A 25,607-nucleotide genomic window follows, 5' to 3' on the forward strand; every position below is an offset into this window, starting at 1 on the left:
GGGAGGCTGTGGGCTGTCTCTCTCTACCCCGTGAGAGGAGGGCTTTGCTGCAAGCAGGACGAACACCTTGTAAAGCAAGAGGATCTATGTCAACGTCTGGGGCCTGGAGGGCTTCAGAGACTGATCTCATGATCTACTGTCCCTCCTTCTACAGTCTTTTCCCCAGCACCAAATGTAAGTCTGTCTTGCCAACCTGGAACTGCTGCTTACATCCTCTTCTCCGTTTCCTCCCAGCACTTAACACCTTTTGCATTTTTGTGTTCTGTGGCTCAGTGTCTGTTACCTCAGGTTAAAACAGCATACAGGTCAGCTATTTTGGATTGAAATAGCAACTAGGACTGGATTTTAATTGCAGTTACCTCTTGAATTCAATCCAAGCTCTCAGACAGATTTGTTTTATGAGACAGAGGCTTTTCTTCAGTCTCCTACCCCAATTAAAATCTTAGCTACTTTGTTTTCACTACCATTTCAATCTAAATTAACTAGTTTAATTTTTCTTTTTTTTTTTGATTAGTAGACATACTTTTAAATCCTGTCTTCAAAAGGTCTCAGGGTCATACTCAAATCAGTATTACAGGAATCCACCTTAGGAGTTGCGCAGCCCAAGAAAATCAAGGGAGTTGCTCCTTTACACGTGAGAGCTACAGTAGGCGATATGAATATGGTTGTTGTGCAACTCTGGAGCCCAGCTCCTGGGTATTTGCTTTCTTCAGCAGTGATTTTTCAGTGATTACTATACAATCAGTGACTCACTTTTAAAAGTCTGTGGGTGTTGTAGCTATTCCTGAACATCACACTTCGCATCTGAATTTCCCCAGGATTTCTGTTGCTGTGAAATTTCATTTCACCTCCTCTTATGTTAGCTAAACTTGAGTCCATCTATTGCTTTTAGATTGTAGATCTTGACCGAGGGCTAGTGTTAAATGTTGAAGGAAAATACCTCCAAGATTCCCAAGGCAACCCTCTCCGAGTGAAATTAGGAGGTGATGGACGTACAATTGTTGGTAAGTGACACCTTCTTTCTTACAGAAAAAAATCTACAGTTTTTGTGCACATGGTACAAGTCTTTGAGCTGTTGAATGCTTCAGGCATCCCCAGACCCCGTGCAAGCCATTTGGAGTTGCTTGTACCGCAGGTCTCCCTCAGGTAGTCAGCACATTGCAGGACCTGGGGAGGCTTTGGGGCATCCTGTGGGGCTCCAGAGTATGAGGCAGCAAGAATCACCCAAGTCCATCTCACTTGTATCAGCATTAGAAAGCACTGCAGAACTGAGCCAGAATAAGGATTGATGTTTGTTTTATATCTTTGTATACATAGAAATAATAATTCCCCACCACTGGCACTCTACCAGCCATATGTATGTGATTATTTTATTTTTTCTTCTGAAACTGACCACAAATAGTAAAAAACCCTGTGTGTGATCTGTGAAAACACTGCTGTTTGCATATCAGTCCACCTGTATAGATCTCTTGAATGCAAATTTAGTGCCTGCTATTAAACTGGTTACTATGAATATTTGCAGTATCCAGAATTTGGCACAAAAGTTTATCTGTAGTGGCAGCCTCTCACCAGCTCATCCCAGTTTTTCCTTGCACATGTTTGACATTAGGAAGCAGAATATGGATTCTTCATACCTTTCATCAACAGCTACGCGACTGACAGATTAAATACAGGCACTGTCTGCACGTTGTGATTCTGAAGTGAAACCTCCCTGCAGTCTTCCCAAGAAGTGTTTATCAAATAGCTGATAAAAGTGAACACCACTGTGGTTTATCTGAGGTTCTTCTGAACCATTTTCCAGCTTTGTTAGCCATGGCTCTTTCCTAGATAACAACCTTCTTCTCTGTCAGCTTAGTTACAGGGGGCTGTAATCACACTCTCAGTGTTCTTGTGGTATCTACTCTTGATAAATACCACGCTATAAGCCTGAAATGGATTAATGGTGAGATTTTTTTGGTTTTGTCTCTCTCCTAGATGAAAAGGGTGCCCCAATGGTGAGTCCTGATGGATTACCCTTGTTTGGACATGGCAGATTTAGTAAACCTGTAGCAAATGCACAAGATAAACCAATAATAAGCCTTGGAGGGAAACCTCTGATTGGTCTTGAAATGATTAAGAAAACAACCACTCCCTCAACTACTACTACAACAATACCCCCAACAACTACAACAACAACTACTACAACCACTACAACAACTGTTGCTACAACTACCACCACCACTCCTGAACCAACCACCACTGAACCACCCACTCAGAAACCACCCCCAACCTGTCCTCCAGGCACCTATGGAGAGTATGATGATGAGGGCAACTTGCTGTTGGGGTTTGATGGCCTGCCAGAGTGCAATGCAGAAGGTAACTTCCTTTTGTGCTGTTTGAACTTCTTTGGTTATGCTGTTTGTACAGCGCAGTTACACACATGTGGGAAGGAATCTGCCTCTGAAGATTTTGGTCCATGTGATAAGGGAGGAGCTGAGATTAGAGCGGCTGAAGAAGGCTTTGGGTGTTAAATGGTTTTTCACTGGAAAATGTCACCTTTCCCCAAAGCTGAAGTTTTTTGTGGAAATACGTCAATTTCAGCAAAATTCTTACCTTGTATTGGATCCAGTCTTGTCACATATACTCACGCACGTGAGCACAAGTATAGGCAGTAGTTTTATGGTAAAAGCACTCACATACAAGGAAGTCCTCACTCCAGTTCAGGCTAGGGAAGGACCTGAAGGCACTATACATTTTGTCTATTTTGTGTTCATTTGTCACAATAAATTCTGAAAAGTCTCTCTTTTGAGCCATGGTGGAACCAGCTTTTGCAAAATGAGATTCTTGTTCTCTTGCCAGCCCTCGGAGATAGAGATTGTCTAGCAGCAATGTAGCACAGCGCGGATGAAGCTGGGAAAAGACAACCCTGGCTCTGCACAGAGAAGGCAGAGAGTTGTACACTAATTTCTTTCTCATCTGAAAATATAAAACAGTGTCGGTGCATGTCATTACTTCCCTGTTGCAGTTATACAAGCTTAGGATGTGGTGCCAAACTGAAATCCAAAGTAAACAAATATAAATGCGCTAGAGTCTTTGGGCGTTGAGCCTGTTCCTACTGCGTTTTACCCTTTCATCACCTGAATGGTGCATTGCAAACCAGTTAGCTGCTTATTTTGCAAAACCAGATCAGGGAGCACCTTGGTAGTCGTTATCCATTCCATTTGTAGGTAATCCCCAACTCAGTCTACAAATGGGCAGTAGCAGCACGGCCATAACCTAAACAACAGGTTGGCAGTCAGACGTCTGCCAACTGCAGCAGCCAGTTTTAATGAGTAATGAAACCCCCTTACCTTTCCCCCATACACCTGTATTTCTGAAGCCAAAGTAGATTTACAAGTAGGTCGTGTAACCATGGCCTAGGAAGCTGAACTATCGCTTTGAAGAGTGCAGAGATATGGAAAGATGTGGCTTCAGCAACTCACAGTGAGTCTAAGGATGGCATCTTTGGAAAGGATCTCAGAAGCAGAAGACTGAAAATTCCCTTACCAGCTGCCCGGGGTAAGTAATGAGTCAGAGATGTTAGTGCCTTGTACAGGTGGAATTGCAATGATTCATAGTGTTAATATTTATCTAACAATTAGCCCCATGTTTGACAGTGTGTATTTATAGAAGCGTGCTTGCATATGTACATATGCACACACAAACATATACACACACAAACCTATGTATATAAAAATGACCATCATCGTTAAATATTTCTTTGAGGATTTTTGGTTTTCCCTTTGGTGATTTCATTGTTCTTAATTGTATTTACAAAAGTGTTACAAATATTGTTATATATGGTCACCCTGGTATTTTCAAAGTTGCCTAAAGGGAACCATGATTTTTGGTAGAGTTAGAGTCCCTCCCGCTCCCACCAGCTCCCTTTGCTTACCTTAAATGTTGCTTATATCCTGTAATGTTTCCTCTCTTTGGCCTGTGTTATTTGATATGTGAAGGACCTCTTCGGAGAATAATATTATAAGAACAGTAAGAGATCATGAAATACAACTGGGTTAATCTGAGCGTAGGCTCCAGAAGCTGAACAAGAAAAAGCTTTGCAGTATTATTTTTAGCAGAGTTGTGGGCTGGGGAATTTTCATGTGATTTTATGAACATTTAAAAACATTCTGCTTGGTTTTTTTGCCTTCTATCAGATGGGCTTGCTGAATCCTTGAACTTTGTTGGAGGCATGAATGAAAACTAGTTTTTTACACAGGCTGCGTGTTCAATGAGAATGGCCCTAAGTCACTCCTAAACTGTCTGGCATTTCAACAGTATGTCTGCAAACGCATGACAGTGGAAGACTGAAAGGACAAGATGGTGCTGGATTTCTACTTCTTACCTGCTATATAGCTTGAGCAATATTAGTCCCTACCTGGCAATTATGAAAGTTTCTCTGAAGAGTAATTATTAGGATTTTCTTGATCTTCTCTTTTTTTTTTTTTTTTTTCCCCATCCTGGTGACCTGCCTCAACATTTGACAAACGCAGCAAAACAACCTGCCTGTTCCACAGAGGAACTTGCTTGGAAAGAAAGCATCTTTGTGGTATTTATTTAATGATGGCTGCTTTTGTTTAACAAGTGCAGTGTCTATTTCAAGAGGGATAAACAACTACTACTTGAACTATCAAAAACATTTAATGCAGTTTTCCTTTGACCATTTCCAAATCATATTTTTATGTTGTCTTTCCCTTTAATCTGAGTCTTTAAAATACTCCAGATCATTTAATGAAATACTTTTCTGCCAAAGCTTGATATTTGTTGCTAAGTGCTTTGCTCACAAACAGCCAGGGGCTGCAAGCGCCAAAACCCACCACCAAATGTTCTATTTAAGCTTTAGCAAATTCGCTTACTCTCTGGCAGGATTTTTGCTCAACCCAGCAGAATTTATTGTCAACATTTCACTAGATTCAGCAGTCCTTAACTTTCAAGAAGGAGTTTGGCCACACAAGCGTGATTTATCACTGAAATCAGCTGAACTTTTTTCATGAACTCACAAGGAAAAAAAAAGGTGGAGTCTTAACCACGTGTTACGTGTGCTGAAATCCAGTGATGGTTGCACAGCCCACTGTCCTTACAGATGCCAAAAGACTATGGCAAGCGGTCACAGCAAGGCTTAGCCTCATTTAGTGCAGGCAGGGTTCACTGAAGAGCTGCAGTGAAGAGATGGAGCAAGCTGGAGAACTGCAGCTGGTGTACATACAGATAATTATAAAGTGAGAGGTCTTTTGGGAAATACCCCTATCATTGCCATGCCACAGCTAATGCTAAAGAAGCACAGACAGTGAAGTAGAAGAGACTGAACAAGTACAAAAATAGAAGATAAAATTTGTTTTTGCTGGATCATACGTAGGCCAAAGGCTGACTAGCTAATAAGTGTGAATGAGTTGAAATCTGCCCACAAAGGACTTCAAATTTCTGCATATCTGAGCCTCTTGTTTACTTGGATGTAGTCAAAGGTAAGTGCTTATATTATAGACATTGGTTGATGCTGGCCAACTGTGGTGAGAAGATCTGCAGAATTCGGCAAAGGATCTACTTTGTCACTGACTACCCTCAGAGAAGTCAAGTGGCTTCCAAGTGGATGACATCCTGAAGAGTGGCTGCAGAAGTCTACCGTGAGAAAATGTCAGATTTTGCTATATGAAAGTCTGGCAAGAATTAACCCATTTCCTGTGTTTTCAAAGCTTATTTTGGCATTAAAATCACTACTGTGTATTTAAAATAAACTTACTGTAGTAGAAAAAAAATCAGTCTTGTACAATAATTGTTGGTTCTAAATAAAATACCTGCAAAATGAAAATGTAGCATTCAGATTATATTTGTGAACTATTTGACATTGGCAGTTGAAATTTTGCATTGTTTGTATTATCAGTACTTAATCAGTACTTATCAGCCTATCAGTACTTAAAGGGGGCTTATAAAAAAGATGGGGGCAAACTTTTTAGCAGGGCCTCTTGTGACAGGACAAGGGGGAATGGCTTTAAACTACAGGGGGGTAGATTTAGACTAGATATAAGGGAGAAATTTTTTGCGCTGAGGGTGGTGAAACACTGGCACAGGTTGCCCAGAGAGGTGGTGGATGCCCCATCCCTGGAAACATTCCAGGTCAGGTTGGCCGGGGCTCTGAGCAACCTGATCTAGTTGAAGATGTCCCTGCCCATGGCAGGGGGGTTGGACTAGATGACCTTTAGAGGTCCTTTCCAACCCAAACTATTCTATGATTCTATGATTCTATTACTGGCTTAGTAGAAATAACATTGTTGCTTTCATATCAAGTGTTACAGGAACATTACCAGTTTCTGTGTAGTATCCTGAGGTCAAAGCTGTCTTTCTCTTGTCTTTGTTCACAAACTGGCCTCTCCCCAGCCCCAGCATTTCATTGAAGACTTCTGATTGTGCCTGGAGTGGGTTCCAGCACAATGCTTTTGCTTTGTTTGCATTGCTTTTCATGGCTAATCTGAGCTTTGTGTACTCTTTGGCTTCCCCGAATAATATGTGGAGGAATGCATTTCTCAGAGCGTGCAGGGAAGCCTCCAGGATTCACAAGATGAGGTACCTGATGGTTGATGTACCTATCTGGTGCTGGATACGTGACCTGCAGAGATACTGAGATAATATGTAGGGGTAGGCATCTGGGAAGTCTGTGGGTGCATTTGCATTGGTTTTTGGGGTGGATCGGGAGAGTGTTTTTGATATGCACCTCACAATCATCTCTTCTTGCTATGCTTTCATTTGCATCGTGGAGCAATCTTGGTGTGCACAAACTGAATTCCTGTTGGATGAAACTAAAGCAGAAGCAGTGCTTCAGGATGACATGTATGTGCCCCAACCTGTAATGGGCATTCAGTCCACAGGATCAGACTAGAGCTAGCACAGAGTAAAACCCTGGAAAATCCAGCACCAATTACTTCATTCTACAAACCCATTCCTTTTGGGCTGCATTACTTGCTAGCATAGACACAGTCTGTAAATGTCATGGCTCTGTGGGTTGTTTGATTTCTATTCCCTCGCAAAAATATTTGAATAGAAGTTTTCCGTTTATTTGAATTGCTTGGTTGGTTTTTTGCATATGAATTTCTCACATTTGCTGCTCCTGAGACTATAAAACGTTGTCAAACCCTGACCTGAGCGTTATGCAGTTGCTGGCAGCCTGCCTTAGCTCCAGAGCTGCTGGGGCCTGGGGCAGAGCTCCTGGAAGGTGCATTACTCTCAATTTTGAGTAGCAGCCCTGAACCCATTTTCCCCCAGCAAAACTCCTGGCTACTGCAGTTAGTTACTCATCTGTTTTTCTAAATATGCAGAGCGGACTGTCACTGTTACCTGGAAACTAAGCAGTTATCTTATTTCTTTACAAATCAACTGCTAAAGATTTTTATTTTAAACTTTATTCCAGAAGTATTTTACTTGGAGGGTAGGCATGAGACCATTGAATTCTTACAGCATTTTTTCTTTCTCCTTCAATAGATACGTTCTCAGGACTGGATTCAGATGTGACAGCAACTCCAGAGGCATATGTGATATATGATGATGGTACTGTTTAACTGTAAAAGTCTGTTGCAAGTGACATGTTTGGGGTTGGTTTTTTCCCCGTCTTCTTTCTTTGAAATTGGGTTTGAGGGGGCAGGTTGGTGAATGGGAGCTTAAGTAAGCAGTGGTGAGCTGGAAAAGCTTTCCAGAGTCCTGCGTCACATGTGAAGAGCAAGGGTGCAAAAGCAACTGTTTCTGGACATGAAAGTCCCTTTCTATCGGTTCTGCAGTCTAACAGGAACCTATTGTGGAAATAAATTACGTTCAGAGCTGGGTCATACAGTCACCGCCTCAATCCTAGGTTTATTTTCTCCGGTACAACTTCTAACTCCAGCCCAGTCAAAGTCAATGAACTCTTCTAAAACAGAAAATCCAAATAACATCTGAGCCCTGGAAACTTGAAATACCTTAGTGAGTTTTTAGCACTCTACAGCACTGTGAATATTTTTTTTTGTCTTTTTTTTTGATGTGTAGTCTGCATTTAGACTTAAACATGCTCATACTGAATGAGATACCTACATATAAAATAATTAATCTGCTGAACTCATGTGGAATTTAGATCAAAGAGATTTGAAATCAGATAAAAGGAGAAGAGGGAAAGATTTTTGCAGATTTATATTCATTCCATCTTGATATTATAATCCAGGACACACAAAACTTAGCTGAGGAGGAAGCCTCAAGTCCCAGCATTTAATTACAAGTTTGCATAGGGAATGCAAATTCTCAATTACTGGAACTAGCATTCACTTTCTGCCATCACTAACTGCTGATGTTCTGCTCCTTTTAATCCTCAGATTTCTGCTCCTACCCCCGCATATTAAAGCGGATAAGTATAGACCTCTGTAAACTGAAAGCTTTTTAGTAGAATTTATGGCTCTAGAATAATAAAAGTTTTTTCTTTGTGGATGCAGTGCTGGGAACTTAAGTCAAACCAACAACAACAACAGAAAAGCATTTAAAAAGAGTGCAGCAGCTGAGAGGAAGATATCATAGACTTTTGTGCTTTTTATTCTGATCACTTCATACTGACGCCAGCATTTAGAATGTGGGGAGGAGAGGATGAACTAAAAACTGCATAAGTCCTACATCCCATGTTCCTTACATCCCTGTGAAAGCAGAATATCCTCAGTGTGCAGGTCTTTTGCCAGGCCTCCCCTTAGGTGCAGGTCACCTGCAGAAAACAAACGCTTTAGCAGTTTAAGCAGAAAACACTCAAAGCTGTGAGCTGAGTCCCACAGCCTGTATGAGGATGCGGCAGGGATGCCAAATGCTTCTTTCCCTTCATTTTGTGTGTCAATCTGGTAGCACAGTAGCTTTTCAAAGAGCACTGGATTTAATAGGACTGAATATCAAGGAGGACTGAATATCAGGAGATTCATGTGGGCCAGTTTGCCTTCCCTCATTGCCCTAATGGGACCATGAACAGCAAGACTCCACGCCTCTTAAGTTGCAGGAAGCTTTAAGAGCAGTATGAACCAGCTCTAGCATTTTAGAATAACAACACAGAGTTTTCTTAAAAAGCCATTTTTTCACTCCCTTATCTCCTTCCTTTGGCATCTGAGGGCTGTGGCCAGGGATTCAATTACTGTGTGGTCTTCTCTTGGGGGTGAGGTGGCAGACGAAGCACGTTCAGGATATTGCTGTATGAATACATTTGTTTATTGTCGTGCTTTTTACCTGTGTGAGCGAGGTCTAAATCGGCAACACCACTTGTATTCTAAGGCAAAGACTTTGTGCTCACTGTCGTTCAGTTTGGTAGAAAACCTTGCAAAGCTGAGATGTGACCGACCCTGACTTAGAGGCCTGTAAGGAGTGTGCGGCAGCTAGGGCAGGGTGCGTGGCACTCCTTTGGGACTGTGGCTGGTGACAGAAATGTTTCCCTTCTCATAGTTAAGCCAAAATAACATGAAGCAAGCTAACATTTTCATCTTATGTTTCCTCTGAAGACTATGAGTTTTTTGAGAGCACTTTGCCACCAACCACCACCACTGTCACCACCACCACTGCTTCTACAACGACAGAATCGGAAGTTGTCTATCCGGAGACTAGTGTTGTTGGCACCGGCCCTGTGTCAGAATATGATATTGCTGGGAAGAAACGGTTCACTGGTAAGGATGTACTTTGGTTTATGTAGCTTACTACTTGTGCTGTAAAGAATTCTCGTTCTAGCAAGGTCAGCCCTTAAGCTGAGACCATTGCGCAAATATGTCCAACAGACTAGTGTGTGGTCCTTGTAAGGACTGCCACCTTGGAAACACAAACAGCAGGACTTTGTTCATAGCTTCGATGCTTCATGTGTGGACCCACACCGATTTTGTTGAAGCAGTGCAAACCTCGTTTTACTCTTTCAGTGTAAGTAAGTGCTCTGCTTTGTATTCTGTATTGTGTTCGGTTTAGCTGAAGTCGGTAAGAGAGCAAGAGTGTCTACTCTGGTGCTCAGTTCAGCTCAACTGCATCATTTTAAGTTCACACCAGTAGTTCAATCAGTGCAAGTCTCCATGTAGATATGAGTCTTCCTCTGGGGGACCTAGTTCTTTTCTACTGACCCATGCAACCCCAGTGATTTCACCCACCTTGCACAAGCATGTATGTCAAAGGTGTGTTTCAAAGTCAAGGAATGAATGGTATTTTGGATATGAACTTTCCAAAAAGTAAAACCAATAGAGGTAAATTTGACTTTGCTATTTGTATCTTTGCTCTGTAGAAGGAACTTGGTAAAGGAACCCCCAATAAATTGACATGAGCCATGAGGCTGGCTCCTGTGTATGCAAACCATTCAAGTGTGTAGGTAGGTGTTACAGCTCTGACTTCAGAGCTGCTCTACTTCTTTTTCAGAGGAGCAGCTGGGGGCCAGACCACAGGGATTTGGAGGTGGTAGGGCACTGCATTCCAGCCTCCACCCCAGACTGGTGACCTCGCCGCAGCCCTTTACAAATCTCTGGCATTTGAACTGAGGTCAGGTCAGCTGCTGGCTCACCTGGCATTTCAGATGGGAGTTCAAGGGATGGAGAGTCAGCTTTGACTCATGTCTTGCTTTCCCTTCTAATATCCACAAGCTTCACGTGGCTTAGAGTGGAGCTCTGCTGCTGGAGTAAAAGATTTGTTTTTATATATGCCAAGACTTTTTCCAGTGCATCTTCAGTTTCCCTGACCAAACAATTTCATGATGTTTCTATTCGGCTCTCTCGCTGACAGTGCTTCTTGATTCATTTAGCTGGAGAGGTTAAAATTAACTTCATTGCAAGATCTGGAAAAAATGCCTTTAGGGCATGAAATCCAATAAGATAAACCAAGAAATGTTGGTTTATGAACATTTCAAGGCACTAGGGAAATAATATTACCATTTCAATGAATTGTATTATTGCAACTGAATAAACATTTCCAAAGTGAGTTTTATAGTCCTTACTTTGAATGTTACAGTGACTTTTAAGGCAATAAAAAGATGGTTTAATCTTTTCCTGAACTGAAGTGCAATTCAAGTTAGTATAAAGCTTTTAAAAATAGAAGTTACAGGTTGGGAGCACATGCTTGGAACGTAGGGACTCACGACTCCTGGTCCCTTAGTACCCAGGGGACCACAGCAATAATCCCTTCATTTAACCCGGTTGGACTTCACCTTGGAATTACCCTTCTTGTTCCCTCTGTTGTTTCATTCCAGCTTCAAGATGTTTGTGTAAGAACCAACCACTTAGACCCTTAAAGTCTTAGACGATCTAAGGCCCTGGCAAGGATCTGTTCACATGTGTGGAAAGGCAGAGAGTTTGGGTGACATTTTCACCCCACATTCCAGAGCAGCTGGTGGTAGCATGCGGAGGGTCCTGCAGTCAGACAACTCTCTTCTGCCTCTCATAGCAAAGACGATCCTTCTGTCTTTGCATAGTTGGGTACAGTTGTGAGTGTGGGGTAGACCTGAATGCTGGCATCCCATTCCCCCGGCTCATCAATCAAATTGAGTGCGAGCCATGTTTTGTTGGCAGCAGTGAACCCTCTCTGGGCTGGAAGGGGAGGAATTTTAAAATGCATCACAAAACTTGACTCTCTTCCTTTCAGGAAATTGCCAGCCTGTGTGCTACTCTGTGGTACCTACAGACTGCTAACTAAACGCCACCCTTCCCTGTCTCTTCCAGCTCCTTATGTGACCTATCTCAACAAAGATCCAGCAGCCCCCTGCTCCTTGACAGAGGCCCTGGAGCACTTCCAAGTGGAGAGCCTCGATGAAATCATCCCTAATGACCTCAGAGAGAAAGATCTGCGTCCCCTGAAAGCCCCTCACAACATCACTGTCGTGGCAGTTGAAGGCTGTCACTCCTTTGTCATCGTGGACTGGGCCAAACCTGCTCGAGGAGACATGGTAACAGGTACTCTCCTGAGGGTTGCTCTCCTCATGGGGTAGTGGGGAAGGGGAAGGTTTTCTTAAATAACCATTTTTACCTTAAACTGAGCCAACAGCTCATAAAGTTCTCACTCCTCTGCAATTTTCTGAGGGAGGTGAGCTACTTTCTGAGGAGCGAGAAAGGTCCCTCTGTCATCCCTCAGCGCCAGACTGACCAGCCCATGTTGGTCCAGATATCTCAAGATTTTGGTGCTGTTTTTGTGCCAGTGGTTCTGAAGGCACCGCTTCTCACCTGGATGGTAGCTGTGATAGCGCTTTGTTCAGCTGAGCACTTCTGCCCCCAGGTAGTGCCCTCAACTCCACCGCAGGCACCTCCCAAGCCTGCCTTGGGAGCATCTTTCACACTCGGCTTCAGTCCACTCTGAGCAAAGGTGACTGCATGGCTGGAGGCGGTCTGGGTCCTGCCTGGCTGTGAGCATGGTTACAGGAGCGATCTGCCTGTAGCGGGGCTTCTGGCTTGGCAGTCTTCTAGTCCGCTTTGTTTGTAGGAAAAGAATGTATCAGAGTCGATTATCTCCAGTGGAGTCTGTGGCCCAGGCTATGCTTACCTTGTTTTACTGAAATTTTGTTCAAATATCAGTCTGACAAGTGAGGTTCAGGGATGGGAAATATGTTAAACAAATGTATTCAATTAGATCTTCTTTAATGTCCTTAGACCATTTGAGAGGCAGAGAGAAGCCCAACTGACTTCAAGAATGAATCTCAAAAGTTGCTGGAAAAACACTAGAGTAAATAACCACAATATTTTAGAAATTAATCAACCCCTGTTTGTCAGTGGACCCAAAAGATCTGAAGTAAGCATTGGAAAAGGCTACTGCTTTGGTGCTAACGTCCAGTTTTCAAGGAGCCTTGCCCAGCTCTGCGGGTGACAGCCATGGCAGAGGGGTGGGAGCTGGCAGAGCTGAAGCGGCAATAATGGTTGGGAAGGGAGGAGGTGGCACTCGAACAGGCTATGTGGTGTCTGTCCCACAGCGTTTCATTCTTCAAGGCTGTTGATCCAGTACCTTACCGAGTGCAGTTTGCATTACTTTTTTTTTTTTTCCCCAAAACCCCTGGTATTTCTAACTGTATTAGTTTCTGCACAGTCAGTGTATCACTTAAAACAGTGAATGGGTTGCCCCTGTCATCTTTTTGCCTTCACCGTGTTTTAAATCAGAATTCGCACCTGGATACCATCCTCTGATGTAATGCTCCATCATTATTAGCTGATGACAGGAAATTCTCGTAGCCTGGGATTTTCCAGGAGAGTTAAACATCAAATCGCTTTCATATTCAAAGATGCTTCCACTCCTTTTAACCCATAAATCTACCACGACACCTAGGGATATCATTTATTTAAAATTTATTTAGAATCCTCACAACTATTTTTCTTTCCGTTTACAGGCTATCTGGTTTACAGTGCGTCGTATGATGACTTTTTAAAGAATAAGTGGTCAACCAGGACTGCAGGGACTACTCATTTGCCAATTGAGAACCTGAAGCCCAACACACGGTAAGGATTTGATCCACTCTTTTTCAGTTCTGTTAGGGAAGTAAAACAAATTTTGAGAATTGTCAATTGTTTTTCTTGGCCTTAGTATAAACGTTTACATCTGATCTAGATTTTACTCATTCTGTTTGACAGCAAATTGTTTTATAAATCGCACAGCTACTTACATGATATCTTTACCATATTAACCCTGGAGCAGATGACTGTGTGTACGTGCATATATGTTTGTGTATATAAAACCACTTATCAGTAACAGAGAAAATCTTATTTTAAAAATGCATTTTCTAGTCTTATGCATAAGTGAATCAAATTTTGGGGGAAGAGTATACTAAAGTATACCCTTGATGTGTGATGTGGCAATTCCCATGTACTGATGTGGCCAAGATTTGATACCTAAGGGCTGGTGGGGAAAGGTGCCGCTTTCTGATCTGTTTTCGCTGTCTGTTCACATGAGTTGTGCTGGAAGAGAAGGCTTGGTGACATATAATGAGGCCGTGGCAGTTGCTCAGAAGTCAGTCTGGCAGGAACTTTACATCTTTATCTTACAAAAAATCTCACTGAAATGGCAGAACAAGAATGCATGCTTTGTGTGATATTGGAATAATTCATGGCAATTGGGTGGGAAGTAAATGGCCACAAAGGAACTACATTAAAATTACTTCTTTTGACAGATGCTCGGTGTCTCTCATACTTTTCTCTCAAATTCTGAGTCTGAAGAACTTTTGGTGCTGCCTTGGGCTAGGTGATTGCTCTTCATGTGCTGATGACTACAGTCTCTTAGGCACTGGTGGCAGGTGTTGCTCAAGTATTTGGTAATGTGGGAGATGCACTGGGATTGTGGGCTGGGACTAGCATGCCCCACTTGATGACGAGCTACAGATCAGAGCATCCACTCCTAGGACAGGCACATAGGGTTTGTGCCAGGGCAACACAGAAGAGAGAAACGGTGTCACCTCAGGTATCTTTTCTTTCCAAGGTGATTTATAGACGAAGGGAAGGTTCTGTGGGTTAAAAGCAGTTGATTGAGCACCTCAACCAAGAAAACAGAGAATTGTTTGAGCATGGCCTTCATCTACAATCTTAATAGATTAAATAATAAAATAAGATAAAATAAATAAATTACGTAAAGTCAGTGCAGTGTAGCATTTAGGTCTCAAATATGACCAGGCATATTTTTTCTGACCGCATTACAGTGCTTCTCTGCACAGCCCTGATGTTAGCATAGACTCACACACGCCTTGTCCCTGCAGTTGCTCCTGCTGGCCCTGAAACATCCAAGCACCAAGAAATCACAGAATGTGTTAAGAAGGAGGTGCTGCTCCCCTGCCTCCTCCCCGGAGATTTCCCTCCAACCAAAGAGTTCTGAGGACATGGCATCTCTTTGGGAGAGCCAGCACTGGAGCAACTTCAGCAGCAGTTCCTTAGGCAGGTGCACCAGGGACACATGCACCGGAGGACACCTGCAGCATCAAAGACCTGGGAAATTAGCAAGCAGAAGGTGTATGGAGAGGCAGGATAAGCACACACGGGACACCCAAAGAGTTAAAAAAACAGAAATAAGATGTTACAGGAAAAACTGTGTGCCATCTTATCCTTTCCTGTTCTGTCTACAGTGCTGTCAGTCACACGCTTCATGAGGCTTTTTCTTACATATCCAAGAGAGAAAAAAAGGCAACCTATTCTGAAGATTAATAATTTAGACCTCAGTGCAAGTCCTTTAGCGTGGTTCATGGTGCATTAAAGCAATATTACTTGCACAGTAGAGAGCTGCAATTGTATGCTCTGCATCTGCTAGTGCCCTTGTTATAAAACATTGTTACGAATGTATGGAGGGAGGGATGGGGCACAGTTTACCTGTGGGTTTCACCTGTTATAACAAGATGGAAGAGGTCTGAGGTCTCCTAAACTCTGTTCCTAGATAGTGAGGGAAGCAGGTGCAGACCCTCCTGTCTTTGTACGTCCACGTCCTTGTGACTTGAGGACACCCTTTCCCTAAACATCTCTCCTCCTGCCACTAGTCCCAGTTCCTGCCTCCACATCCCAGACTCCTGTATATCCACAGCCCTTTTTCCCTTCACCAGCTTTTGCTCCTCCACTCTCACCGTGTCCCCCACACAGGCCAGGGAGGCATTACCTGTATGCCCCAGCTTCCCCTGGCCAGGCTTCTCCATCTCTTGCTTCTCTGCCATTTCCACCTCCCAGCCGCAGCTCCTCACCTCTTCATTGTCTTTCAGTCAAATCTCCCTTTCCTGCTGCCCCAAGGACAGTGTTGAAGGCCAGCGATAGCTCTCTGCTTCTTGTGCCCAACATCTCAAGGGCTCCAGGTCACCAGAAAGAACGGCTGCAGTGAAAGCCCCCAGGAGCCCTGCAGCTGCTGTCCCGGGCACGCTCAGTGCAGGGGAATTGGTAGGAATTGAGCTGCCAACCTGTGATACATCTGCTGAGACGTATGTTAACTCCAGGCTTCAGAAGGTCACAATTTGGCTGTATTTGAATGGAGTTTCAGGAGTTATAGGAACAGCAAGGTTATAGGTTCATGCATCTCCATGAACCTAGTAACTCCCATGTCAAATATTAAAGTTCTGTTTCAAAGTAGGGAGGTTCAAGCAAGTGCTGTTTGTTTTAAGCATATTATTTCCCCAGCATCTTCCTGAAGAATGGTATAATCCATTGGCCCCTGTTGTACGCTTTGTGGAGTCAATAAAGGCTTCATGTGGGGTCTGTGGTGGAGAAGGAGGGTTCTTTACAACAGAGAAATTGTGTGTATTAGCCAATCTCATTTACATTCTCCAAATCCACAGACTAAATTGATTGCATATTTTTTGTCTTAAAAATAACTCCCTAACCACTGGGAAAAGACCCCATGCCTAACTAAGAAAATACGGCATGAAATCTGAAGTTAGTCTAAAAATTTAGTGTTTGCATTGTTAGTGCATTTTGTGAGAAATCTCTGATTAAGTCAGATTTACTGTATGCAGATGCTGTTGACTGCTGGGCGTCCCATGAGGGGGCTATTGGTGATGCAATCTTGTGGCGTGCACAGCGTGTCAGAAACGGGTTGCCATCTTGGCAGAAGTCAGCCCCAGAGAAGATTTGAAGCTGTCAATATGTCCTGGAAAATGTCTGCCAGGTGTTTAGGTTTTGCAAACAAAGTAGAAGTCTATGTTTAACCCATGTCATAAGTTTTCTTCCGAGGCCTGGTCTAACCTCCATTTGAGAAGTGGAAGTTTTTCCATTAGCAAAACTCTGGTCAGCTTCAGTGGGCACATGAGCTGCTTCCTTGTGACATGTGTATGTAAACGCTAAAATTACTTTAAACCTTATTAAATCTTAAAAACAGCAGTCTTGACAATGTCCCTTTCCTAACCTTAATTCTCAGCTGTCACAGAAGACAGCTCAACCACTAAATCCAGTCTCCTGCAGTCACAAACATTATAATCCTCGCCATAAACATTTCAATCTCCTTCTTGAGCATGGTTAGGCTTTCTCCTGCCTTTTTGCAGGAAAGCTGTGTCAGTGCCTGATGGGAGTGGCTAGATAGTCTCATGATTTAAAACACCATCCTTTACCACCGTATCTCCATGTCTCATCAGATCTTCTTCCCTGTCCACTTGGGTTTTGTTCCCTCCAGGGACATTTTGATCCCATAGTGCCTGCTACCAATTCCAGTGTTGTACAGAGCATTTCATAGGAGGCTCTCAAACATTTATTCAGGGCTCACAACTGCAAACAGAGCCTGGATCTTCTGACTCTGGGGGCTTTTCTGTATCTCCATTAAAGCAAAGCTGCAGTAAGTCCAACAAGCAGCATCAGCCACAGCTGGCTGCTGTGTTATCACCAGAGCAGCACAAAAGAGGTAAGATGTCAATGAAACCCTTGCCCTGTGCAAGCAGTAGACCTGTGTGGCACATACCTACCTCACACCAGCTGTGTGGGAAGCTCCTCTTCCAGCTCTGCTCTAGTGTCATCTTATGTTGTAAACATTCATGACGGATGTAGTGCTAGGCCATTTTTGATGGAGAGAGACACTTTGCACCAGCCTGTGAACCTGCAGGCAGCTGATTTATGTGTTTTTCTTCTGGAGGGATGGTATAGTTGTAGGAGGAGGGTTTCAGCCTCCGCTGCCCTCTCCACGTGCTCATGGGAGGAAACCTGCCTGTCCTTCCCGACCCCCTTCCAGCCTCTTTTCCCCCTCATCCACTGATCCTGCTGGGCAGTGGGTCTGTGGGGTGCTGTCACATCGGCTCGTCCTCTCCCCTTCCCGGGCAGCGCGTGTCTCTCCCTCCCAGACACCGGGTCAGGCACACCAGTTCCCCTCCCACAGGCAGCAGCTGCGTGCTCTGCGTGTACACTCTGCGCATCCACCCTGGCTCTCACCCAGTGCTGACGGAGGTCCAGCAGCAGCCATCCCACCGTCCCTGTGGCTGGCATGCGGTCGCGGTGCTGTGGCTCCTGCCCTGACACCTGCAGCATGTGTGGACGGTGCCGCTGTGCATCCCACGGCTGGCTGGCATCCTGCCATCTCAGCCTGCCGCTGGATGGGGCGCGGGGCTGGGGGTCCATGCAGGCATGCCTTCGGAGAGGCTGGGAAAAGGATTTTACAACTAACTGATTTTTTTAAAAAACAGCTGCTTCCCTAATTAGCATGCTGAGTGATTATCTCACTTTGTGGCTGCAAGTGCCAGCTATTTAATTCCAACAGAAGGGAGACACCTTGAATTAAGTCATAAAATCATTTTGCTCCAAGTGACAGGTATGGTGATACGATTAGTCATATAGTCTAAATGAATAAAAATATTACATATTAATTGCCCCATTACAGTTTACTATGTCCTTTCTTGACACGTCAGTAGAAGTGGTATATAAAACGTTAAAGGAGGTTTATTCTTAAGAGGAGAAGCTTTTTTCTTGTCTGTATTGAAAATGAACAACAAACGGTATTGCATGGTATTGCAGTTGTGATTCTTCTGTGCCTATTGGTAACAATTCATTGCAATTCTGCCTAAGCAAAGTGTAATCAAAGCACAATCAACATATATATTACAAATGTTGTTCATGTATTTATGTGATTAAGAACAGCTGAGTTATACTGATTTGAGATTTCCTGGCAAATTCATCAGCTGAAGGATTCTGGCTAATGAAAATGTCAGATGCCTGGACCTAGAAAAGCTTTGGCAATTTCTTTTTTATTTGTCATGTCTGAGAAAGAAATATATCCTGACTGCGTTATTTTATTGACATTTTTAATACAGCAATCACAGCATTGTCTATGTTTAAATCACAGGTCAGCGAGTCATGAGACCTGGCTTTCTTTCTGGCACAACTAGAGGCTTCTTGTGTATATAAAGGCTTAGGAACTAATTTTCCAATTTAGCGAAGAAAAATGTACTCATAACTTCATCGCTGTTTTTTCCAGTCAGGCAGGCAGGCAACTTGAACAATCATGTGTCCCAGACAGGTTTCTATGTACGTAACAGGACACCTGAATGCACAGTTGCCCTGATTGCATAGGTAATCAGTTCCTGCATTATGCATTAGATACAAAACTGCATGTTTTTCCCCACTTAAATAGGTGCATGAGGTTCTTGGGCTGCTCCCTCCTATTCAGAGTGGATCATCGCACTTAATGTATCTCATGGGAATGTTTTGAAGCTAGCATTAATACACACGTATTAAGTGCATTGAGAGGGTTGCTCAGAAGGTGCCACTGTGTTGCAAAGGTGGTATCTAATTATACCTCTTGGGAAGCAGTGGGAAGTGAGGCATCCATACGGATGTTTTCACTATGCTTTGAAGCATTACGGAAAAGATGTGGGCTGGAAAACGTTTTTCTCCTGCTCTTCTGAAGTAGTTACACCAAGTGCTGGGCTAAGTCAGTACAGCTTGGTGCTGTGTTGTGGCCGTTTCGGGAGCCAGCGTGAGGAATCACTGCCCCGTGTCCCATCCCTGTGGTCAGCCTTGTGCCACCGGCCCCTGCCCTGATCCGGGTGGAGAAGGTGCGAGTGGGTGAAGGAGGTGTGGATGGATGCAGGTGTCCCATGAGAGCATTGGCAACTCAGGGGATTAAAGCAATGGTCAGGCTGCTGTGCTCTACTTGGGTGGCCAGAAGTAGAGGAGCACACGGGAGGCTTTTTGTCTCCCCCTCTCCTCTTTCTCCAGCTATGCTAAACACTCAGAAGCTGCGGTCGAGAAATCAAGGTTAATAGTTAAAACCACAGGCAAATATTTCTGCCAGCAAGAGGATTGTGCTAGGCATGACCAAAAAGCACAGCCTTGCTAAATTTCGCTATTTAACGTGGTTTCTTTTTGCCACAGTGTGTGTGTCTTTTTAAAAGAAAGCCATGAGTCGTTTGTGAGCATCGTATAGTCATTAATTACAGGCAGAACTGGCTGGAGAAAGCAGGAGTGGAGCCGATTTCTGGTGTCAGCTGTGGGACACAGCAGGGACAGGGGGCACGTCCCCCATGCAGGGGTGGCAACGTGTCCCACAGAGGGTCTGACCATGCATGTGCTCCAGGTCTGGCACAGATAGGAGGTAAAGCTTGTGCCACGGGTGAAGCCCAGAATATTTCAATTCCTGTAGCTTCCACATTGATTTCACCTAGAGGACCTGCCTGTAATTTTTACGGAGTGAACAAGAAGATGCCCTGGCGTGTACCCTGGAGATAACCGGCTTGCTTCACGGCAAAACTCGGTATTCACATGACTGCCACCCTTCTGCTGAAGAAGTGGATGTTATTTGCACAGCTTTTCAGCCTTTTCATAGAGATCAGTGTGATTTTGAGGCAAAACAGTTCACTTTGCATGAAAAAAGGCATTCCTTTTAATGAAAAAAGATACTCACCTTTGCCAAAAGGGCTGGTTCAACCTGGTCCCCTCTGGCTTATCATTGTGAATAGTTTCATATGTACTTAGCTGGTGCTTAGGCCAGAGAGGGTCCTTTCAGGCAACCTCCAGGCCCTGCTCTGTGGCTAAGTCCTTGAGGAACAGATACATCTGATGGTACAGGAAAGTGCACACAGTAAAAATTGAGTAGCAGACTAAAACCAGCAAAGTTCCTGCAACAGGATTGTGTTGAATTTTCCTGCTGCCTGGTAGGCTGTGAAGTATGACCATCTTATGTGGCATTAAACCACGTTACACTCTTATGTTACAAGGGCTACTGTCATCTCTTGTGGACAGAAGGGAAGAAAGGGGAGTGAAGTTTTTAATGTGGATGGTGTCCACGCTTGGTGCATAAACTGCGCCAGGTGGCAATAGCTTCCAGGGACGTCAGACAGCCTTTGCTATGAACCACGCTCTCAGCCCAGCATGGGCCACGCAAGCGGAGCAGCACTGGCAGGTTTCTGTGCAGGATGGGGAGAGCTTTGCTACCGAGAGCAGCCTGATGTTTTTAATGGGGCAGGCTCACTTTCACCAGCTGAGGAGCATCAGGACTGCCACTCAGATGGGATATTGCCATGGGGGGTAATCACGCTCAGTGGCTACCATTGCCACAAGTAAGCACTTGCCCTGTTATGTGGGTCATGTATGGAGTTTTTGGAGATGTCTGCTTTTGGATGAGAGACTAAATCAAGATCCAAATGCTATGTGGATATTACAGAGGCGCAGTATTTTTTTTTTTTTAATTAATTTCTTTACAAGAATGAAATTGAGCAAGCAGGCAAGAAAGGAAAACCTAAACTCAGGCACTTTAAAAATGCTGTGCTGGAAATTTTTACAGTAATCTTCCATTCTAATTGGTTTCTGTTGGACTGGATATAAAGATAAAAGAGAAAGAAGAAAACATTAATCTGGGAAAAAATGTCAGGGTAGGCATCAACTAAAAATCATCATATTTGGAAATGAACTAAAAACGTGCCTACACATATTCATCTCTAAGGGTGAGGATAATTTTGCTTCTATCGAGCAAAGAATGGAGTTCTAGTGCAAGTCATGTGCTTTGAGTTAAGCATGTGATTTAAATACTTTGGGGGAATCAATAAGGCAACATGTGAAGCTTTCTCATAGTACTCAAGTATTGTGATCTTAATGCTGCTAGAGCTTTTACAGAAAGGTCAAAAGCTTAGCTTCTGATCTCATATAAATCTGATCCAGTTTTAGTCTGCAGTTTACACCACTGCTTTCGTAGAAGTTAATCTGGTTTAAAACTGTTCCTAAGATCAGAATTTAATTTCCTTGCAACTTTTTCTTTTAGTCTATTGCTATTGGGTGTTTTGTATGAAGTGGATGTAGTTGTGTGTGGTTTTTGGGAGGGGGATGATATAAGTAAATGATCCAAAAATATGCATGGGAGCAATTGTAAAAAGGAGAAATTTGTCTATAACAGCCAGCTCATACCCTGGCTCAGTATCCAACTCCATTTAATGCAAAGGACACCTGAACTGAGTGGAATTCTGCTGGTTTGATTCTCACCCTGTTTTAGTATTATTTCTAGTTTAGCCATTGCAGTGGAATCAATGTTTTAATCTTATTTTCCCTCTCTTTTTGTTTCAGGTATTATTTTAAAGTCCAAGCAAAGAATCCCTTTGGTTATGGACCCGTTAGCTCTTCAGTCTCATTTATCACAGAATCTGGTATGCTTTGCTTTTTATTTTCATCTCAAAACTGAATTCCAAATAACAGATGTGGCAGGGCAATGACTGAAACCAGCACAGTAATAATGGTGATTATCCTGAACTTGCTGCTTTGAGATTTTTTTTTTTAGGCTAATTATTTGTTTTCAGTAAAGCTAGGAAAATAATATGCACTCCTAATGCCACTATGAAAATATAAGTGATATTAAAGTGAGCTTCAGGGGAACAGGAAGTTGAATTTAAAATACAAAAGACTACTAATGTTCAACAATACAGAAGCAATGGGAAGTTTAATGTCTTTGATAGATTAACCAAACATTTAGTAAATTAGCTTCCTAATTGTGAACAGCTGAACAGTTGGAAGCGGTTGTCTCTGGAAGAAATATAGGAAACAATTGTTCCATCAGATGGGCAAAGTTCTCTGTTCTTTTTTTGACAAGGCATACTGCTCTTTCACAGGGCTAATAGTGCATTCAAGGGCAACACCCCCTTCTAAAAATAGTACGTTAAATGAGCTATTTTTACCCATTTCTTCTTCTTCTTCTTCCATTGAGCCAGAGGCCAGCGACTCCACTGAATAATAAAGGAGAAATTTTTCAGTCTTTTCTTGAGTGAAAGGTCTGTTGTCTCTTGCAAATTTTGCCCTTTTGATGACATGGGCTTTACGCAGTCTCTGCCTTTGCTCATTTGACTTCACCCTGTAGTGCTTGCTTCAGAAGCTCCATTAAGAACCATGGAAGTAAGTCTTCACAGAAGGGAGATAAAAATGCAAGATAAGTAAATGGTCCTGCATAACATATTCAGATTTTTTTTAAAGGAGTAAGAAGCTCAGGTATAAATCCAAGCATAATGTTTAACATTGGACAAATACGGCATGCTGTATCTTGCAGAGAGTTTTGCTGATTAGCTGGCTGCCAGTATATGGGCCTGAATGCCTAGTTTTCCTATCCAAAATCAGCTACCTTGTGAGTTTTATTTAACAGGTTAAATCCACCAAATTTAAAATTTTATTTGCAGCCCTGATCTTTCATTTGTCATATGGCCAAAGGTGGCTTTCCAGCTGGCACAAGTACAAAAGCAGTTGCTAAATCTAAAGCCAGATGGTATAGTTACAGTGATGGAATAGGTCAGAAGAGACAGAAATTGTTTGTTCAGATCGCTCTTCTAGTGCAATTGAAAGATTTGAGCTGATGAGAATATTCAATAAAGAATGCCGTCATAGGATCAAGCAGCTTATTGAAAATGTTTGACCTTACCCCTGGTAACCCACTGAAGAGAACAGAAAACTGTTGTTCTCTTTCATCGAACTGTAAAAACTCCCTGGAATTTTTCTTCCCCATTGGTAGACAAACACCCTGCTTTTTCTTCAGGTATTTTGTGCGCCATGAGGGCTAGTTAAGAGATGACAGAAACTGCAACGTAATGAATACAGACAAGCTAATGCATTAGATCATGTTGGTTTGTTATCCTTACTCCACACCTATTCCATCCTTCTTTCTTTAAAAAAGAGAGTATTTCAAGTGAGCAGAAGCTCCTGAGGTAGTGGACAGTGCACCCTGCGCTGCCCAGGGGGCTCCTGCAAAAATTTTGTCACTATGACAAAAAGAGTTAAAATTATATATTTCACATATTTATGAATACTACTAAACAACTGTACTAAACACGATGGATGTCTGAGACCGAGATTTGCATACAAGAGGTAGGTTACGTTTCCCTTTGGAAGGTAGGCCTGCAGGTGTAACTTACATGAAGAAAGGCTGAGAGAGTTGGGGTTGTTCAGCCTAGAGAAGAGAAGGCTCCAGGGAGACCTTATTGCAGCCTCTCAGTACTTAAAGGGGGCTTATAAAAAAGATGGGGGCAAACTTTTTAGCAGGGCCTCTTGCGACAGGACAAGGGGGAATGGCTTTAAACTAAAGGGGGGTAGATTTAGACTAGATATAAGGGAGAAATTTTTTATGCTGAGGGTGGTGAAACACTGGCACAGGTTGCCCAGAGAGGTGGTGGATGCCCCATCCCTGGAAACCTTCAAGGTCAGGTTGGCCGGGGCTCTGAGCAACCTGATCTAGTTGAAGATGTCCCTGCCCATGGCAGGGGGGTTGGACTAGATGGTCTTTAGAGGTCCCTTCCAACCCAAACTATTCTATGATTCTATAATATTCAGAAGCCTACGGTGAAACTGTCCTCCTGCTCTGAGGACCTTCTGAGAAGAGGAAATCTGTTTCAGAGCTGGCTTTGAACTTCGGTACTAATCTCAGTAGAGTTTTTACAGTATCAGAATAAATATACGATCCTGTGGCAAGTTTCATCAACTGAGAAAAACAGTGGAATAACAAACACTCATTAGCTCTGCAAATTGATGAGACAGATAAATCCCACATTCATAACGTAGCTAAAGGCAGTTACTCTGCAACCGGCATTCTCCTGAGTGACACTGTATGTTTCATATTATAAAACAAGGGTTGGAACAACATATTCATTTCTTTTATTTGTTTCATTCTTCTAGACAATCCCCTCCTCATTGTCAGACCACCTGGTAAGTCTTATTCTGCTGTTTCTTTTGTGAAGTGCATAAAACCTGTGCAAAACAGTTACAATATAGGTGTTAGAAGCATATTAACACGCAGTTTGAGTTATAGTTTTAAGCAGGAACAGGTGGTAATTCATTGTGCTAATTCACAAAATATTTTATGTCTTAGGACCCCTTATTTGGTCTTTGAAAAGGAATCTTGTAAAGATATGTTATAATAAGCACTTGATTTTGGCCCATCTTTTGCCTCGTACAACAGCTTTAATTGCTTAGTAATAAGCACTAAACTATATTGCTTCTGTGTCTGTGTTCTTCAGTTGCCTGAGCATACTTGAACAGTGGGATCAGGTTTTCCTATCTCTAGCTGTTATACTCATCTATACTGATCATCATGCCCTTATAAATACTAAAAAATTCAAGGATTTGTTACTGGCCTGGACGATATGCCACAAAGCTGTTGAGCTTGCTTTGCATTTCCAAATTTGCAATAAGCCAGTTCAGCCCCTAATCAGAAGAGCTGATTTTCCTGGTGCTGGGACCAAACCTTGCTGACATGTACATTGGTAGGGTAACCCCAAGCAGCACGTGGTCTTGGAAGGGATGCAGGAAAAAGACCTCATAGGACACTCTGTCAGCTTTCCTAAGCAGTTCAGATGGTTGGTTCTGGGGCTTTTTGACTACATTGTTCATGAAAACAATGTCCAGTGTCTCCCTCCCTTCTATGTTTTATTACGCTTGTTAGTCTGGTTTTTCCATGTCCTCTCAGATGTCTCTGATGATGCACAGATATTGGAGAGCACGAGCACACTATGTCTCTGGCAGTCAGTGTGGGAGACCTCTGAGAGTGGTGGCCTTCCCATGTCCCCGGTCACCTTCAGGTTTTTTGCTGTCAGTTATTTTGTGGGTCTGTTTATGGAGAGAAGGTTTTGGAAGGTGATGGCTTTTTCACTTGTAGTTTCTGCTTCGACTGGACAAAGAGAAAATATTTTTGTGTAGCTGCAGTGGTAGAGATAAGATAGACCAAAAAGAGGTAGCAGAGCTCTAGGAACCTGTGGAAATGAAGAGCTTCTG

At 43.1% G+C, this 25,607-nt stretch overlaps 1 protein-coding gene across 2 annotated transcripts in view; it reads left to right on the forward strand.

Annotated features, from left to right (window-relative positions):
* Positions 1-25,607, forward strand: part of FNDC1 (fibronectin type III domain containing 1) — a 47,052-nt gene that overhangs the window by 15,642 nt on the left and 5,803 nt on the right. For both annotated transcript variants that reach the window (XM_076333924.1, XM_076333925.1), the window contains 8 exons: positions 893-1,004; positions 1,975-2,355; positions 7,489-7,554; positions 9,498-9,659; positions 11,679-11,909; positions 13,328-13,436; positions 21,930-22,009; positions 24,513-24,542. In XM_076333924.1, coding sequence (XP_076190039.1) covers positions 893-1,004; positions 1,975-2,355; positions 7,489-7,554; positions 9,498-9,659; positions 11,679-11,909; positions 13,328-13,436; positions 21,930-22,009; positions 24,513-24,542 — 1,171 coding nt within the window. The remainder of the gene's footprint in view (positions 1-892; positions 1,005-1,974; positions 2,356-7,488; positions 7,555-9,497; positions 9,660-11,678; positions 11,910-13,327; positions 13,437-21,929; positions 22,010-24,512; positions 24,543-25,607) is intronic.

The sequence above is a fragment of the Aptenodytes patagonicus genome, chromosome 3 (genome assembly GCF_965638725.1).
Source record: "Aptenodytes patagonicus chromosome 3, bAptPat1.pri.cur, whole genome shotgun sequence".
Classification (NCBI taxonomy): domain Eukaryota; kingdom Metazoa; phylum Chordata; class Aves; order Sphenisciformes; family Spheniscidae; genus Aptenodytes; species Aptenodytes patagonicus.